The following is a 20,053-nucleotide window of genomic DNA, read 5'->3' on the forward strand; positions in this document are numbered from 1 at the left end:
CCAGGATGTCCAAAAGCAAGCATAAAAGCAGCCATGATGTAGCTGGTACTACTGTACTTTTCAAGGTATTGTACTGTAAGAGTCAAAATGTTTTCTTTATTTTTTGTGTTTGTTTTTTATGTATTGTTTGTGTGAAAAGTATTATAAACCCATCACAGTAGAGTACAGTACTATATAGCCGATTGTGTTAGTTGGGTACCTAGGCTAACTTTGTTGGACTTACAAGGAAATTGGACTTACAGATGCGCTCTCGGAACGGAACTCGTTCGTATGTAGGGGACTTACTGTATTAGAGAGAGAGAGAGAGACACACACACACACACACACACACACACACACACACACACACACACACACACACACACACACACACACACACACACACACACGAAAAGATATACCCTGCTCTGAAGACTTGGAATTTTGCTCTTTAAAGTGATGGAAATCCCGAAGAGAAGGAACAGGTCGTGAGGGCAGACCCTTACCGTCCATAGCCCTCAGCCCAGGGAAGGCAGGCTCATTCCTTAAGCTCTCTGTTTGCTAAGATGCAGCTTCACCAGGTCCCAGCAGGCCCCGCTGGCTCCTGCCTTTCATTTCGTGCACAGAGGTGGTAGCTTCCAACACCTGGAGCCTGTTCCCAAGCCCAGGTATCCTCAGACAAGATGTTAGCCCCTCCGTCTGGAGGAGGGGTAGCAGCTCCGGCACGAACAGGGAGCAGGCCATTGAGGGCAGAAGTAACAAAACCTTCTTGGGAGCCATCCCGGCTCTTCACTCCCAGAAGCACGAGTTACAAGGTGGGACAAGCAGAGAGGGTGGATGAAAAGGAGAAGATGAGGAACACCTATGAAAAGAAAACTTTAAGACAGGAAAACAGGGATTTTTAAGTCCCTTTGTGCCCTCGGATAACAGATGGCACTCCTGTCACTGAGGCGCCCTTTTTCTTCTCATGTGTATCACACATCGCCTGTGCTCCCTTGTCTTTGTTACGTGTAGAAACATCAGTGGCGTAGCCCCAGAGAACACAGGGCAGCACGCCTCTTTCTCAAGCAGGAGGGTGATGTGGAGGTGAGTCTTCCTCTGCCCCACTGGCCCCCACACTCAGCTCCTCCATGTCGCCGTTGCTTTGGCAGAGCCTCTCTCTTGGCACGGAGAGCATGAGGTTTTCTTGCTGAGAGTCTGAGACCGCCTGACAAAAATCAAAGAAGCTTTCATTTTAACATGTGCAAAGAGCCCGAAAGAACCAGCATTTGAATCAAACACACTGGTGGTGCATTTATGTTCTTTCAAACTTTAAGCATTTATATCCCACCATGAATATTTTAGGCATAAAAAAAGAGGATGCAGAAGATGCTGCTTCCTGAGCATAATAAGCCAGGAAGAAATACCAGCAAACAGCTACAAGGCCTGCTCCCCTTTGCCCTTATTCTCTGTCTTCATGTGTCTGCTTCAAGTCAGGCTAGGATAAAATGCCAATTAAAGGTTTCCAGAAATCTCCAGATAACTGATTACTCCTAAGCCCTCTGAGGGAGAGGCATTTTCAGACGTTCACTGTTAAAAATCTCATTTGAGAAATAGCTTTTCTTCTAATGCCTCGGTGACCAAGGAGATGTGTTCCCAGTTCTTCCTGTCCAAAAAGAAGCAAATCATCTTCTTTTAGACCTCCAGAAACCATGTTAGTCATTCAAATAGGTTGTCAAGGAGGACACCTAAAGCAGCACTGCGGCATGTTAAAACAAGGGGAAATACATAATTCTCGAATGATTGTTAGTATAACATCATTTAGCTGGTGGCAACTTGCAAACACTGCAGGGTTTAAATTACTAGCAATACAACGAGGAAATGAAATCATTTATTATTCTTAAGAGTGAATTTTATGCATTTTATGCCTATGGAACTGCTTTCTAATTTTATTATTTAAAAATAATGACCAAGGCCCATTTATTTCTTGCCAGCCATCAGGTTTCGTAAAATATTGGTCTCAAGCTGGTTTCAGGAAGACTCGTTAGAATTAAGTGCTCCATCTGTTTTTTTCTTGTTGGAAGTTTCATAAAGTGCAGCCTCAGATCAATCAGGGTTAACAGGATGATATACACTTAGTAGATAATGCTTACTTATTCATTTGGGTTTTTTTGTTTTGTTTTGTTCTTTCTTGAAATCTGCAGTTGAAGGGTACCAAGGAGTTGGTCGAGACCAATGGCCACAGCCATGAGGACACAAATGTAGGTACCACAAACCTGGTGTTTGCTCTTCTTGCTTGGTGTTGGTTGAATGCCCACGAGAATGTGTGGCACTTTTTAACACTAAGGAAGTCAGAAGCCCTGCGTCTCAGCGGCTTATTAAGATTACTAATGTGTGGTCTGGCAATAAAATATGGTAGATACTGTTAGCTTAGGTTACCAAATGTCGACATAGAAGTACTTGAGCTAAGCTCTATCCTAAAAATTCTAACCTCAGTGAATTTATTCGAGCCCTTTATATTTTCAAAGCTACAGACCAATGAGGTATTGGGAGGGCAAATGGAATGAGACCCAACAGGGTAACAAATTGTATATTGCATGTGGTTTTTTTTTTTTTTTTTTTTTTTTGCATGTGTTTTTATTAAGTTTGCCTGGCAGTGAAGAGGGTAGTGAAATGGCTGCTATGCTGAAGAGGTTTCAAAGCAAACCCCTTCTCCCAGAAAAGCCCTTGAAAGCGTACCTTTCTCTGTTTCTGACCCCGATCAGTTGCATGGAGCATCCGTCCTCTTGAGACAGAGTCTGATGGCACAGGATCCCGCTTGGCACTCTGCTTCCTCCTTGGTGTACCTTGAGGTTCCCAGTATTAGTCAAGTGCTCTCTTTGCCTTGGAAGTTCTTTAGTCTCAGGTGAAATAGTACGCCATCATCGTCTCTCCATATGTTGGATGGTTTTGTTTTCGCCTTTTTAAACAATCTCTTTGATATCTCTATGTATCTGACTATCCTCTTCATAGAAAATGCTTACTAAGCAGCTCTTTTCACATAACACAGAATCAGACATGGTAATGAATGCCTGATTAAGCTAGAGCGAGGAGAAATTATACATTCCATGTTCACTCTTGTTTTAATTATATACAGCAGAGACCCTGACATTCAGAGTACCAAAAAATCCCTCTTAATAACTACTGTTCCTACCAAACAGATATTTAACATATGATGCTTATTGAGAACCTACTCTGTACATAGGGCTCTGCTAACTGTGGGAGGGGGTGGTTAGAAAGAAATATAAGGCTTGGTGTCTGCCCTCGAAGAACTTACAACAAAAGGCTGATGAACTGAGGGACACGTGGGCAGGCAATTTACAAGATGTGATACGTGTACAGGAAGTTGAGGCCGCTGTGACGTGACGTAGTTTGAAACCCAGACTTTGCTGCTTATTAGCTGTGTCAGCTTGACAAGTTCCTGAACCCCCCTGAGCTTCATTTTCTTCATTTGTAAAACTGACGATGCAGGCTACCTCAAAAGCTTATCATGATGTAATGAGCTAAGACACATGGAAATCTTAAGGTGTTGTTATGGTTTCTCTGTGCTGGATACTCAAGAACGGCTCCTGGATCTGTGGGATAATCCAATAAGCCAGACAAAGTGGCAGTACGTCTCAATTTCCTGACCTGTAAAATGGGGGTGACATTACCTCCCTTTCCTTCCTTCAGGTTTACTGTGAGAAGCAAATGACATCACTGATGTGGAAGCACTTTGTAATTGTGAGATTCTGACTACATGGGATGTTGTTAGGATTACAAACTCATCTGCTGATTGAATTCAGTTAGATGCTACGTGGAAGGATAGGCCTGACACAATATCTAGTCTGTAGGCTCTTTCTTGAGAAATGTCAAAAGGTATATATTGTTAAGTGGAAAGAGTGAAAAGAGATCATCTTGGAGGTCTGTTGTCCTCTCTTACAGGAAAGTTTTTAACGTTTAAAACTACCTCTCTAGAATCCATGATGTGTGCTTTGTAATCAACCCCCAAAATGACTGTTGAGAAATGGGGTTCAGTCAGGCCAAGCAGGAGAGAGAAGCAGCAACTTGCCCGCTGGGGCGGGTTCGAGGAGAGATCTGTGGGACTGATGGAGTCTGGTGGCACCTGCCTGACATCTCAGCTGGCCGCCTCCTCTCTCACTGAGCAGAGTGCTAGGCTAGTTCGTGCAACTCTAAAAATTGCCTGTTCTTTCAAGGGTTTCCCAGTAGGTGGATTATGCACCTGTCCTTCTCTTTTCTGTCTGTCATGTGGTCTCCTTTGGGCAGTTTCCCCAGCACCTCCACTAGGTTGTGTGAAAGAAAAGAAACAAAGATCAGTCATTTTGGCCACACCGTTGGAGCGCTAGCAAAATATTTTAAGGTATCTTTAAATGTCTGAAATGAAGTCTACGTGTCATCTGAAGTTTTCACCAGCCCTGTGGTGGTGAAAGGAGAGGGGGCTTTCAAGCCAGACTGAGAGGGTTTGAATCCATTCTGATCACTGAGTAGCCATGTGACCAGAGCCAGTGGTTTGACCTTTTTGAACTTCAGTTTCCTCCTCCAGACGTACTAAGCGAAACCCCATAGAGAAACACCTGGCCCAGAGTACGTCCTTGACAAGTATCAATTCCCTCTTCATGCATCGATATCAGCAATACTCAATACAGTAGGCAGTGCTTTGACAGGATGAATTTTAATGCAGACCATGAGCTTTAAAGCTTCTGGCCCAGAGGTTACTGACTGAGACATATAGATTTTTTTTTCACCATGATTATTCACGTGCAGGGATAGGAAATGTGTACATTATCATTTATTAATAATAATTATATAGTGGACTGGTGCTGGCTTAGCTGGGTGTTCTTGTGAGAATTAACAGTTGCTTTCTTAAAGCAATATATTTTATTGGAAAAGGAAAATGTTTGTGTGAAACTGGAAAATTACAGAAAAGTATACAAAGGTAGAGAAAAATAAGTTAATATCTCATCACTCAGAGATAGTCACCATCAGTATTTTAGTTTAGTTCTTCCCAGTCACGTGCATGTATATGACCAGAGGGGAAAAAACCATAAATAAATGAACCAATAAATAGGATCCATAGTGTCTTCCATTTTGTACCTTATTGATTTCTCATTATACCACGAGTATTCTTCTGGTCAGTAAATGTTCCTCAGAGTAGATATGAACTAACTGAACCATGTGCCTATGTGTTAGGCATTTAACTTCCTATTTTTTTTAATTTTATAAATAATGCCGTAATTAACACGTCCATAAATCTTGGTCTGCATTGCTCATATTTGTTTCTGGTTGATTCTGTGTATTAATAGCTGTGTCATGAAGCATGGCAGGGAGATTCAGACTTAACGGAATTGCTGGGCATTCAAAATGTCAGCATGACAGACGCACACCTGCCGCTCAAAGATGTGTGTGTGGTGGGGGGAAGATGTGTCCAGTCTTGCAACTTAGTAACTCTTTTGCCTATTTAGTCTCAAGAGCCAAGCTTAGGAGATGCGCTAGCCGCACCTAGAGTCAGTCAGTTACTAATTATTTTCTATTTTATTGGGCAACGACAGTATCTGACCAACACCTTGTTCACTATTCTTGAGGTCTCCAAACAGAGGCACCCTTCCAAAGCTCACCCTTGTCCCCCTGCACAAGACCTTCTGTGAGCTCACCACGCCCACGAGAAGAGGTTTCTGAAAGGCTAATCTAAAAGCATTGAAGCCAGAAGCTGAGATCAATTGCAAAGGCCTTTTCTCCAAGAGGACTGCACTTAAGATTTGAAGCAGGTTTTTCCTTGTATTTGGAACTGGATATATTTTAGCATATCCAAGTTTAAAACTAGCCTATAGTACAGATCCTTCAGAGACTTCAGTTATTCCAAAACCAATTTTCTTTCCTCAAAAGCAAAGCTGTGATTTTGCTTTTGGTCTCTGTCTCCGAGTTCTCTCTTAACCCCTAGGATTGCTGAATAACTAACCTGGTCCCTGGTCATTATGTATAACAGATATCAAAACCTTAAATTAAAAACTTTTACAATTGAATTTAAAATTAAATTTACTGGGCTTCCCTGGTGGCGCAGTGGTTGAGAGTCCGCCTGCCGACGCAGGGGACACGGGTTCGTGCCCCGGTCCGGGAAGATCCCACGTGCCGCGGAGCGGCTGGGCCCGTGAGCCATGGCCACTGAGCCTGCACGCCCAGAGCCTGTGCTCCGCAACGGGAGAGGCCACAACAGTGAGAGGCCCGCATACCTCAAAAAAAAAAAAAATTAAATTAAATTTACTATTAATTAATTACTTTATTGAATGTAATTAATTTGATATCTGTCCTCACCTTGCATCTCTTTTGATGACCTTCCTCCCAGAGGTATCACCACCCATGATCTTTAACGCGCATATGCCCGGCAAGAAAGTGGAAGGGAAAGGAGAGGATGCAAGAAATGCAGAACAACTAGGAGGAATCAAATAAAGTGGCTACCGAAGCCGGCAACGTATAGAACAATTTAGTCTAGAAGCTTTCCATGAGTTTTTTCTCCCCCCTCTTTGTTTCTGCTACAGGAAAGCTTTTACCGCCCCCTCCTCTACTTGCATAATTCAAGCTCACACACTGGCGTTACAAAAATCATTTGCAGTCTGTAAAGAGGTTGAATTTGTGGCCCTGAAGGTTACCACTGTGTAGTGGAACACCTTTCCCTCCCAACAATAAAACAAAAACACAAAAGAGAAAAGATTTTTTAGTTTTTCACGTTGCCTCTGTAAGTAAATCCTCAAGTTGTCTTTAAGTTGTCAGAGTAAAGATGTTAAGAGCATATGGGAGAGACACTGTGTGCAGAACAGTCTTCAAGTTTAGTACACGCTGCGGCAGAAAGCTACCATTAACCGTGTATTCTAATGATGCCTATGGCGGAACCTCTGCAAGCGTCGAGCCCTTGGCCCAGTGCAGAACGTGCTGACCGTCCTTCGGGTACGTAAGCACGAGAGAGTATATACATCCTGATGTATCAAACAAGGCTAAAGGAAAAGAAAAACCCCACAGGAAATTGGGACCATAGTCTCAGAGAATAAAGACACTCAGGCTCTATCCTTCCCTCCTGTAACTTCTGGCCTGATCTTGAACTGGAGGAGGAGTAGACGAGACAGTAAGGAACACCTCAGCACAAAGGTCTGTCCCTCCCTCGCCCCATTCCACAGGCTCCATGGCAGGGAACTGGAGCACCGGCCCAGGGAGCGTGCGCCTGCAGATACCGGGGGCGAGACTGCAGACGCCACGGTCCTTCCAGCGCCTGGGGGTCTTTCTTCTCACCACCTCACTGCCTGAGGCTGTACGAAGGCCTCCAGTCTGTGTTCCAGTACAGTCTTCCATCCCCCCCCCCTTTTTTTTTTAAATTTTATTGGAGTATGGTTGATTGACAACGTGTTAGTTTCAGGTGTACAGCAAAGTGATTCAGTTATACCTATACGTATATTCATTCTTGTTTACATTCTTTTTGCATATAGGATATCAGAAAATATTGAATAGAGTTCCCTGTACTATACGGTAGATCCTTGTTGGTTATCTTTTTTTAAAATTTTTATTTTTTTATTATTATTATTTTTTTGCGGTACGCGGGCCTCTCACTGTTGTGGCCTCTCCCGTTGCGGAGCACAGGCTCCAGACGCGCAGGCTCAGCGGCCATGGCTCACGGGCCCAGCCGCTCCGCGGCACGTGGGATCTTCCCGGACCGGGGCACGAACCCATGTCCCCTGCATCGGCAGGCGGATTCTCAACCACTGCGCCACCAGGGAAGCCCGGTTATCTATCTTATACATAGTCGTGTGTATGTTCATCCCAAGCTCCTGATTTATCCTTCCCCGCCACCTTTCCCCTTTGGTAACCGTAAGTTTTGTTTTCGCTATCTGTAAGTCTGTTTCTGTTCTGTAATAAATAAGTTCATTTGTATCATCTTTAAAAAATTAGATTCCACATATCAGGGATATCATATTTGTCTTTCTCTGTCTGACTTACTTCACCTTCCATCCCTTTTTGACTCAGTAAATCAACAAGTCTTCATTGAAGGAGGCAGCAGAGTGTAGAGATTAAGAACAGATCTGGGCACCAAGTAGCCTGCCTTTAGTCCTAGTTCCGCCATTTGCTGTCTGGGGGACCCTGGGCCGTTCATTGCACCCTGCACCACCATTTTGTTCACTTCTAAAACAAAGGTAGCGACTGCAGCTACCTCATAGGGTTATTGTGAGCTTTGCTAAGCAGTGTTGACGTGGCCGGGAAGCGTTGGGTATTACTATTGCTCCATCCTTCCGCGTGCCAGGTGCTGTGCTGGGTTCTGGAGATCCATCGGTGACTAATATAGACATGGTTCCTGCCCCACCTGGAGCTGACTCTGTCATCGTGCCCTGCTCTCACCAACACTTGCCTGTCCTCTGTCCCATTCCATCAGGACTCATTCTCCACCTTTGGGTCAATATCACAGTGTGAATAATGAAAGGGCTTGAGGTAGCTGGTTTGCACGTTTCCCTAAACTCTCTGGAGACAAGACCTTTATTGGAAGGATTGGGTCCTCGGGGAGGAGAGTCTGAGGGGACTGGTATATGCGTGTAGGTATGTAGGGAGCTTTGAGACCCCTGAAAATCTCAACTGGAAAACCAGTAGTCACTTTATCTTCCTTCAGGGAGAGATGGACCCATGTCTGTAGCTGCCTGAGGTCACCCTTGCTCTGTAGATGTCTAAAATCAAGAAGGGGGACTTTTCATGGACTGCTGTTTCCTTTAGCCTGTAATATATGGCCCCATTCACACATTAAATGCTCACACCCAGACTCTGGCCTTTTGTTCCAGTTACAGCCTCTGTAACGCTGCTTTTCTTCTGCTGGTGCTTCCCTTCCCACCTCTACCCCGACTCCACCCTCCTGCGCCCACCCAGCTGCCTTCTTCCAGCTAGTTTACCACGTTTTCTGCTGTGAATTAGCCGTATCCCCGCCATTTGCTGTGAAATCCAGAATTGCATGTGAAAAAAAACCACACGCATCCCAACCCAGCCCCCTCGGAAAGGACTGATGGTTGGAGGAGACCCTGTTCATAAACTCTCTTCTCAGCATGTGCCCCAAGGAAGGATTAGAGAGGGAACTGCTGTCAAAGTTGGACAAAGCTGGCTTCGGGGTTAGTGTTTTTGTTTCCAGTAAACACTCGAGAAGTTTCCTTACCAGGAGCCTCACTGCCAACCCGCCATGTGTTTCCACAGCTGGAGCTGGGCCTACAGTTAGTCCTTTTTGTCAGGACGGGAGCTGGTAGGACCTGCTTGGCCATTAGGGGATTTGGAGCATGTAATAGGATTAGCGCATGTTTAATAAAGCTGACAGGTTGGGTTTGGAGACATGAAAACAGCCAAAGTAGACATAAATTTCAGTGCTGACTGAAATGGTCTGACACAGACATGGATACCTATATAGCTAAAATCAAGATCTGAAACCAAAATTTTCCACTCTGGAGACAAATATACTTCCCCCAAAAGGTTAATGATAATCCTACGTGATGCAGAAGCAAAAGCAATTGTTTAGAATGGAAGATTGGTAACTTTTATAAATCCAATGCCCCCCCCACACACACACACAAATGCTCTTATCTCAAAAGAGCCATTTTCTTTTTGTGGAAAATATAAAGAAAACAATCATCTGCGATCTTACCACTCAGAAATTAGTGTTTACACTTCCTTGTGTTTCTTTCAGCTTTGCCTATGTGCACATATATACATTTTTACCAAATTTACAGCATATTATGTGGGCAGTTTTACAGCCATACATTTTTTTCATTGTAAATCATGAGTGTTTCCCCATGTCATTAAATGTTTTCTTAATACAACTTTTAGTGACTGCCTAATACTTCATGCCACAGATGTGCTGTAGTGTATTTAATCAGTCCCTGCTGTGGGACTTTAAAATATTATTTGCTTTTGCTGTCATGGATAGCGTGCAATGAGTATTCTTTAACAATGTATTAGTTAATCCGTCCACCATTTAAGCACTTCTGAAGTGGGGATGCTTTTCCATTTGAATGGGATTTAGGGATAGAGGGAGATCCACTAACTCTTTAAAAAGATTAAAGCTCAGCCCCTACATGGTAAGTGATGAGATAAACAACCAGTAATATTGTCTGGATGTGACCACATAGAGAGGATACTGAGCTCTTCAGCAGGAGATGAAAGTAGCTCCCAAGAATGCCTGCATTCTGAAGAGAAAGGCAGATGGTATAGCCTTCGTGAATGATTTAGAAGACTGATGCTGAGACATGTTATTGGGGGTTTTGTGCTGTGAACTAGAGCGTCTTCCTGGTGGTCTAGGGATGGCAGAACCTGTTCTCTGTGTGGATCCCAAACCCAGGCCACCCCTACCCAAGTGAGGCTTGTCCACCCTCTCCAGAGAATACATGAGATTGAGAAGAATGTCCAAGTAAAAGGACAACATGAGTTCTAAGCCCAAACAGAACCTTAACTTTTTATTTCTAATATGGCCAAGAAGATACATGGAAACTCAAAACCGTCAACAAGAGATGCACCCAGGAATACACAGACGTGACTTGAGTGCAGGTGATATCATTTGAAGGTGTAATGAACCTAGAGGGCTCCGTCGCAGGAACCGGGCCTCCCCGGAGATACGGCTTAGCACTGCCCGATGTGCTGCCCCAAACGGAACAGGACGAAAGTTGAGGAGCATTTGTGAAAAAAGCCAGGAGCCCAAAAGGTGGACAGAAGCAGTTCGTTCTCGTGCCTCTGGAAGACGGCAGGGGAAAGTGGGGTGCCCCCTTCTCTCACGCAGCTTCGGTTCCTGCTGACATATCACCCGGATTAGTGACCTGAAAACAGCAGGGAACCAGGGATTCACCGGGAGATGAGCGTCGCCTCTTGTCAGTTCTCTATGTTTCTCAGGAGCTGTGGGGCTTCCTAGACACTTGTTGTTGCTTTTAGAATATGAAATGTTCTATAGTGATTTCCACACTCGTAGTTTCTGCTAACCACGGAGATCAGGAAAGGAAGAGGTGTGAAATGTGCCGGCCAGGGCTGGGGCGAGCGTGGCTCGGCTCGCCGTCTTGACGCTGGTCTTGCGCAAGGATTCTCTGCTCAGAATCCCTGGGTCTCAGGAGGGCTGTGTAACGCTGCACGGGGCAGTCATTCTCTCACCACACGCACTGCTCGTCTCCAGACCTCATCCACCACAGTGCCCCAGAACTCACTAGACTGTGCTGTCTCTTTGAGGAAATATGTAGGAAGAGGACAAAGAAGGAAAGTAGGTGGAAAGGTGGAAAGAAGAAAAAAGGGGGACAGGGGCGGGAAAGACTGTGCCAGGAAGAGTCTTCCTAAGTTTCATCACTTTCTGCTGTCACCATCCCACCCGTCCCTGCCAACTCGAGTAGCGAAACGGCCTTCACCGGAGGTGTGTTTGTAGTTGCGTGACTATTGCCCACGTAATGAAAACCCTACCCCAAAAGACGTTTATCCTGGAATTCGAAGCGAACAACTCAGATATTAATGTGCAGATGCGATATGGACGGGCTTCCTCGGGGTAACTACGAAGGTCAGACTTGGAAACAGTACTTGCAAATTTCAGACTCTGCCCACGAGCGAGTGAAGTGCGTTCTACTCCTTCAGCCTTGCTCTGACGGAGGCGCCCCTCTCCACTCCCCCCCCTGCCTGTCTGGGACCTGAGAGGTGGGGGTCGGCCCCAGCTGTGAGCTCACCGCCAAATGCAGCCTCCCCTCCCTCCCTCCCGGCCTGCCCACCCCGCCCAGAAGGGCACCCAGCCACACTGCTCTCCGGGGCACCAGGCACCCTGTCTGTAGCCACCTGGAGCTTCCTCGGCCTGAACTCCCTCCATGTCTTTCTTCCTAATTCAGGCAGAGCAAACGTTGAGCTGGGGAGGAAAGCTACTGCCCCTGCCCAATGGAAGAGGCCTTCACATTTTACGTTCTTTCTAGAGAAGATTCATCAGCCTTGGAACACTTAATAGGTTTTGTTGTTGTTACTGTTTTAAGATTTCTCTTCTTTTTTTTTTTTTTTTTTTTTTTCCTTCCCCCAAGAAAATCCTCTAAGCCTCAGCCTTCCCAGCCCTGAAATTGCCCTTGTAGGAGAGATTTGTGGCCATGATGCTGCATCACCGTCATTTTTATTGTTATAGCAGCTTCCTTGTGAGATTGTAGAGTGCCTTTCTTTGTCTGGACAGGTTCCAGACTGTTCGGTGTATGCTGGTGAGCTACTTATGTTTATGAGACTTTCAGAACATAATTTGCACACTTTCTTGCCATTGTCAGCTTTGAGAAAGATGACTTGAAACTAGGAGAAAGGTCTGCAAGTGTAACCTATGTAAAGCCCCCAAACCTATGTGGGTGTAATCCCCCGCTCCCCTCACCACACGTACACACACACTGACACACATGCACACAAGTATAACATGTCTCACCACTGTAAGCTTAGGTATCGTTCCTGGACTTTTTTTTTTTTTTTTTAATAAATAAATAAATACATTTATTTATTTATTTATTTTTGGCTGCGTTGGGTCTTCGTTGCTGCGCGCGGGCTTTCTCTAGTTGCGGAGAGCAGGGGCTGCTCTTCGTTACAGTACGCAGGCTTCTCATTGCAGTGGCTTCTCTTGTTGTGGAGCATGGGTCTAGGTGCACGAGCTTCAGCAGTTGTGGCTCACTGGCTCAATAGTTGTGGCTCACAGGCTTCAGTAGTTGTGGCACACAGGCCCTAGAGCGCAGGCTCAGTAGTTGTGGCACACGGCCTTAGTTGCTCCGTGGCATGTGGGATCTTCCCGGGCCAGGGCTCGAACACGTGTCCCCTGCATTGGCAGGCAGATTGTTAACCACTGCTCCACCAGGGAAGCCTGTTCCTAGACATTTTACACAGCAATATTCAAGTTGGTCCCCTTGGTAAGAACACAATTACTGTTGGCCTGCTAGTGGGAATAACTGTTGACCTGGGATCCTGAATAAATGACTTTAGTCAACAGGTCGAATTCGGCTAGGTGCACCATACATGAAAAACTCTCAATAGTTAGATTTTTTTATTGGTAATTCAGCTTTCCTCCATCTATCATGTCATGCTTTTTGCCGGCAATGCAAATTCTGCTGTGTTGAAGCCCCAGCTCAATTCCTACTTCTTGGGGTCTCATCCTAAGATCAGCCCAAATCAATTACCATCTTCTTCATGTTCCCACAGTATTGATCATTATCCCAAACATTCTGAACAACCCAGTTATGATACACCGAGCTTCTCAACTCAGGGGTAAGTGCCTTAAGGGAAGGTAATGTGTAGGTATGTGTTACAGAACCTAACAGAGTGATGAGCCTATGTAGGTGGGCACATTTGTAATACATTTATAACACTTGTTGACTGATGATTGAGTGGACGTAGAAACTCCAGCCACCTCAGACAGCTCTGTGAATCTGTTTGGCCTGATTAGGTGAGAAATGCAAACACTTCCTTATCTATATTATTTGCAGGTGACCTTGAGGATTAAGCACATCTCGTTGCAGTTCAGGTTAAGATGTGTGCAGAAGTCTTGCCGACTGTGAAAGTTAGAATTGAGGTACTAGGGATCACTCATCCAACTTTCTTATTTTACAGCTTTAATTTGGTGTAAGTTTTCTTGCGTGTGGCTATGCGTCTGTGAGTCTTACATTCTCTAAGGCAATACTTCCCAAACTTTAGTAAGCAACAGAATCAAAAGGAGAGCTTCTTAAAGCACAGATGGCTGGGCTCCCCCCCCCGCTTAGAGTTTGAGATTGGGAAGGTTTGGGCTGAGGCCTGAGAATTTGCTAATAAGCTCCCAGGGCCATCAGTCTGCAGACCATACTTTGGGTAACTACTGCCTGCTGTGCACTCCAGTTCAGATTGGGTGCTGCTAGGGGCTTCCACAGCCCCCAAGGCCAACCCTTGTCATAGTTACATCACACTGTCTTTCAATATATTTTACGTGCCTGTCCATACTCTAGACTCTTAGGTTCTTTGAGAGCAGGAACCACTATGATTCATCTTTGAATCTTACCTAGCACAAATCCAACCATATAGTAGGCGCTCAATACATATTTGATGGATGAGAGAGTGGTGGAGGTTCGATAAATTCTAATTGAATTATACTGAACTGAGGTGTCCAGAGACTTTAGTCTAAATGTTGAACTTTGCTGTGATTCAATCCCCAAAGGAAAATACACAGTTAGTAATTGCCAGACTCTGGTTTATAAGAAATCACAGCCATTTGGAGAATACACAAAAGATAGGTGGACTCACAACTAGCTGCTCCTGTGTCCACCCAAGTCCACATGATGAGCCATGCAGTGTTGTAGACAGAGTGCTGTGTGTTGGGAGCACATGCGATCACAGCCTGGTCACCGTCCTCAAGGAGCACATGGCCCATTGTGGAGACAGCAGGTGCTGAAAAGGGAAATCACTAAACACTGGCTTCAGTGTTCTCAGCAAGGAAAGGACTTTGGGCTGGGATTAGGGGCTTGAACGAAGTCCGGAAGTTGTGATACCCTGAGAAGTAACTTGGACAGAAGGCAGTATAGACTAATAGCTCCAAAGTCTGGCTACCTGGGGCCCGGTCTTACAGCCACTACTCTCTAGGTATGTGAGCTGAGGAAAGTACTTAGCTTATTTGTGCCTCGATTTTATCATCTGTAAAATAGGGATAATGGCAGGACCAACACCTGGCATCTACCTGGTACTCAGCAAGGGCTAACTATTAGTATTATAATCATTGCCCTTATTCATACTATTTTTTAATTCAGAGGACGCCAAATGCTACATCCTTCATGAACCATGCATCAGCAATCCAGACCACTTTGTTCTTGGAGTATTTCTCATAGGTGGCATATGCAAGAAGGCAGTGAGAGGAGAGAATTGGATTTTGGTGTGTTAGGGAGGGGAGACTATCTAATGTTTACTAAGATCTCACAGTATGGCTGGCAAACCTTGTAAAATTTGATTTTACTTTAATAAGAATTAAATGTCTCTCTTTCCCATGTATCAGATTGCATCCCATGTATTCTCATGACCTAATTTACCTCTATACAGATCAAAAATACTCTGAATTTTAATATTATCATTAGTAACGTAAACTTAGCAGGTGAAAATTTTGATAGTGCTTTGTAGCAGAGAAAAATACGAAATATCATACTGAGAAATGGCCTGGGAAAATAACATGCCAAGAGCACCATAATACAATTAATCTTTACCAACAACAGAGTCAGTATCATATAAGATGAATCAAACTGACTAATTCTGGATGCACATACATACATTTAAAAGTATTTTGCTTTAGTTTCTTCTGTTTGCTGCTCCATTTTTATTGGTTAAGGAGATTCTTCACGTCAGTACTTTTTCAGGCTATGAAGGGTAGCCTCACTTGTGTGGATACAGTAGTATGGGTTCCATTTTTTACGTATTGAAGAGAAACACACAACTGTTTTTGAGATCAAGTGTATTATTTTTCACTTGGCAACATTTATGGCAGCATATAGTAAAGCTAAAATAAAACACTACAACCTACACTTTAAATAATGAATGGAGCTAAAGGAATACAAAAGATTTTTTTCTCATTTTTACATGGGTTTCAGTTAATATGATTGTCACAAAACTATGCCAAAAAAAAGGCATCTAATCACCAGCTTGAGACCATAGTTTAAGCTTGGTGTGAACTGTGATAGCCATAATTAAGTTATGATCCAGGCAGCAGTATGCTCTTAGTTTTTAATGGAAAACATTACAAAATTGAAATTACTCTTTCCTATCAGGGTTCTCTTGTTAAAAGTATATGTGGGATAATCGTGTTTTTTCAAATAAGAATTAAACAACTATATATATATAAATATATATATATATAAACACACACACAACTATATATGTATACATTCATGTGTGTGTATATATATTACATTATACTATATATATGAGTATGTGGGAGGAGGGTTATATATAAAATATGAAAGGTAAATATCTGAATGTTAATAGTGCTTATATCTGAGTAGTAGAATTCCAGTTAATTTTTAAAATCTATATTCTATAAATTTTCTGCCAGTATATATATTTGTAAAGAGAAAAACCAAGAAACCTTATTATTAAGAATTAACATGGCATGGACATATATACACTACCAAACGTAAAACAGCTAGCTAGTGGGAAGCAGCCGCATAGCACAGGGAGATCAGATCAGCTCAGTGGTTTGTGACCACCTAGAAGGGTGGGATAGGGAGGGTGGGAGGGAGGGAGACGAAAGAGGGAGGAGATATGGGGACATATGTATATGTATAGCTGGTTCACTTTGTTATACAGCAGAAACGAACACACCGTTGTAAAGCAATTATACCCCAATAAAGATGTTAAAAAAAAATTAACATGAACTAGAGAATTGTCTTAAATTTTAAAAAGGAAAAGAAAGGGAAAAGTTTATAAGCTTATATTATGGTCTCCAAAAAAAGTTAATATTTAATTTAAAAACATATTGAAAGCACTAATATTAGACACAAACTCAAAGTTAACTTTTTACTGTCTAAATCTAAAGCAGTAAAGAAATTATTTTACTTAAAAATGATGCTACATCAAATACATTTAGGGACCAGAAGAATGTAAAATACACAAGGCGACAGCATTGTTTTTTTCCCTCTCCATTATATGTAGTCCCAGACTTCTGGGAAATCACTCCCAGCCAAGGGTGCTGACCAAATCCTGTAATTGCCAGTCGGTCTCACCTATGAAGTTTACCCTCTCTGGGTAATAACAGATTCATTCAACAAATATTACCGAGAGTCTACCATTTATTCTTTCAAAAAATACTGGCTGAAGATTTACCATGTGCAGGGGACTGTGCTAGCGACTGAGGACACTGTTGCTTTGTAGAGAAATGACTGCAGGTAGAGCAGGCACGTGAAGTCCAGGCAGAGACACTCTGAGGGTGGCAAGGACAACTCCTCCTGTTACCTGCGGGAGGGGGGAGAGACGGCAGGTGGGCTGGAGAGCCCCTGCCAGCCCAGATGCTATCCTGAGCCTATGACCCATGTTTCCAGCTACCTTTCCAAGACCTCACATCCAGTATTTCTGAAATACTGGAGCCAGTACTTCTCATTCTTTGTGACCTCTGATTCTAGCATCATTATTCTCCTAGCGGTCCAGACTTTGCTGAACGTTTTTTAATTCTTTTCTTTCCTCTGCTTCACACACAGAATCTGTCCATTCTTCCTTTCGAATGGCTTCTGTATCCCCCGCTTTTCTCTCTTATCCCATCACCTCAGTGGTTCTGCTTTACTACCACATACTTGGGGTATGGCTGGGGCTCCCCCGGTTCCCCTGCCCGCGTCTCTTCACCTGCTTGGCCGGTCCTGCCCGTGGCCCTCACTTGGTCTTTGGAGCGCTGCCTCGACCTCGGCTTTCCCCCGCACACATCTTCCAAACTGCGTACCTGTTGCTCGGACCATGGTTACAAGTCACGCTTGTCCGAAGGACAAGGTGTCACCAACCTAACAGCAGCAGAGAGCCAGGCCCATCCCAGCTACCACTGCTCCTGGGCCAGGTCCCTGCTGCCTTTCTGCTCCACTCCCCTTTGCGTTCACGACTGCACCCGAGCCACCACGCATCAGCCAGCCTGGAGCCCCTGCTGGCCCCCCAAGAGGCCCGGACTGCCGGCAGCCCTCAGAAGGGGATGGCGTCCCAGCGCTCCACAGGCATTTTTCAGCTGACAAGGACCGTAATAGGCTGACATTACAGTCCATTCAAGAGAGGCAGCCCAGCACGGTGGTTAAGAGTCTGGAGTGAGACAGCATCGGTTCACATCCCGAGTCTGCTTCTTACTCGTTGTGTGACCTTAGACAAGTCCTTGGCCTCTCCATTCCTCATTTTCCTCACCTGTAAAATGTACCGACCTCCTAGAGCTGTTAGGAGGATTGGGTGAGTTCATACTTGTAAAGTTCTTATAATACTACATGCACAAATTAAGCACTATATGTGTTTATTAAATAAATATAACCAAGAATGCTCTAAAAAGAAAGCCACCAGGAGAAATGCTTTCCGTGGATATCTCTGGTAACTAAACCACAGTGAATTTTCTCTTTCTTAAAGGGTCCTTTTTATTTTTTTAAAGGCTTTTTTAATTAAATTTATTTCTTCATTTATTTTTGGCTGCATTGGGTCTTCGTTGCTGTGCGCGGGCTTTCTCTAGTTGCAGCAAGCGGGGGCTACTCTTCATTGTGGTGCGTGGGCTTCTCACTGCAGTGGCTTCTCTTGTTGTGGAGCACGGCCTCTAGGCACGGGGGCTTCAGTAGTTGTGGCTCGCGGGCTCAGTAGTTGCGGCTCGCGGGCTCTAGAGCGCAGGCTCAGCAGTTGTGGCACACGGGCTTAGTTGCTCCACGGCATGTGGGATCTTCCTGGACCAGGGCTCGAAGCCGTGTCTCCCCTGCATTGGCGGGTGGATTCTTAACCACTGCGCCACCAGGGAAGCCCTTAAAGGGTCCCTTTTACGATGCAGAACCAGTTCTCACTGATTTTAATCTTTGCGAGTGGAAATCTTAGGAAATCTTGGAGTTGTCTTAGGACATAATGCATGCACTCTGGGTCTGAGTCCAGCAACTGCAGCCCAGTGCGGTGGCTCATATCCCAGTGTGTAAAATGTGCTAATGTTGTGATGAATCACTAACTCTTGGCTGAGGGTGGGCGCTCCGCACCTCTGCTCTCAGATGGTCTCTCTGAGGATGAAGCCTGTTGGGCCTCTGAGGCTCTCCTCTGCAGACCCTGGACATCAAAGGCTTCTGAGGAAAGGGACAGGAGGGTGGGGACACATGACCCTCAGGACTGGCAGTACCAAGCTTCAGCCACTGGTAAGATTAGTGAGGCCTTGGGACTTCTAAGCCACAGAAAATTCCCGAGAGCCTGCTCAGTCTTGGGGATTGATGCATTCTTGCATTCCCTTAAACCGCAAGAAATTTTGAAGCTTCCTCAGTTACTCATTCTCATCTATCCTTTTCTCATCCATTTGCTTTTTAAATGTTTTTTTCCTCCCTCTTCTTCTCTTCCTTCTAATTTTATTGGCACTGAAATCCAGGATAAGTGCATCTTGTCAGTACCAAGCTGGCTGCCTTACTCTGAAGGGAAGCCCCAAGTCAGGGGAAAGGGCACACAGCAGAGATGAAATATTGGAGCAAGAAGACACTGTAGCGCTCATCTGCTTCAAACCCCTCTCTTGACAAACAGGAATCATGAAACAGGGGTACACAGCGAGTGGCAATTAGAACCAGTCTTCTGTGTCCAAATCCATCATTTTTTTTTTTTTCCCACTATTCCAGGCCATTGTCTGTGGGCCGTTCCTTCATTTATCAGCCACTGGGCACCTGCAACGTGACAGTCACTGGCTCATAAAGGGAAGTGTGAGACGTATCCCCATCCCCCTTCCTCCTCTGACCATGGTTCTAATCTTACGAGGAATCCCTGAAGGTTAGTGGAGACTGGCCTATCACTTGATGGATTGCTTTGGGTACTCTGAAAAAAATTCTGAGTAAAGGATACTGAAGTAGCTAACTGGCATCTTGACCGTAGTCTACGGGGCCCTTCAGTCCATGGAGTGTGACGTCTAAGAGTAAGGCCTTATGGTGTGGCCGTGACGGTGTAGGAAGTGACATGGGGAATCTAAGGATAGCAGTAGAAGAACAGCGCCACAGAACATTTAGAAAACAGAAAATATGTACAATTTGAATCCCATGACAGTTTATCACTTTCGCATACATGTTTTTATATAATTGTAGTCAAGGTCTTATACAGAATTCTCACCTAGATTTAGTACCCCAAGTATGTATTATGCACCTGTGCTGTATCCACTCAGTCCTGAGGATAATAAAAGTGATGCCACAATATTCCTGGAAGGTTATAGTTTTCAAAAGCACCATGTCACATATGACATTTGGTCTTCACAGCACCCCGGGGGATAGGTATAGGTTATTATCCATGATTTACGTAAAAGAAAGTTCAGAGATACCCTGCCTAAAGTTATCTAGTACGTAAATAATGGTGACAGAATTAGAACACGGATGCCTTTCGACCGTGCTGTCTCACT

At 44.4% G+C, this 20,053-nt stretch overlaps 1 protein-coding gene across 11 annotated transcripts in view; it reads left to right on the top strand.

Annotated features, from left to right (window-relative positions):
• Nucleotides 1–20,053, top strand: part of ENOX1 (ecto-NOX disulfide-thiol exchanger 1) — a 615,060-nt gene that overhangs the window by 547,667 nt on the left and 47,340 nt on the right. For 4 of the 11 annotated variants that reach the window (XM_059042210.2, XM_059042200.2, XM_067016823.1 and 1 more), the window contains one exon: nt 2,163–2,219. The exons of 5 other annotated variants lie outside the window; for them this stretch is intronic. In XM_059042210.2, the coding sequence (XP_058898193.1) occupies nt 2,163–2,219 (57 nt within the window). Of the gene's footprint in view, nt 1–2,162; nt 2,220–13,176; nt 13,206–19,289; nt 19,438–20,053 lie in introns of those variants that run through there. 2 more of the 11 variants (XM_067016820.1, XM_067016826.1) reach the window with 2 other exon arrangements.

This window comes from Kogia breviceps, chromosome 16, assembly GCF_026419965.1.
Source record: "Kogia breviceps isolate mKogBre1 chromosome 16, mKogBre1 haplotype 1, whole genome shotgun sequence".
NCBI classification, from domain to species: domain Eukaryota; kingdom Metazoa; phylum Chordata; class Mammalia; order Artiodactyla; family Physeteridae; genus Kogia; species Kogia breviceps.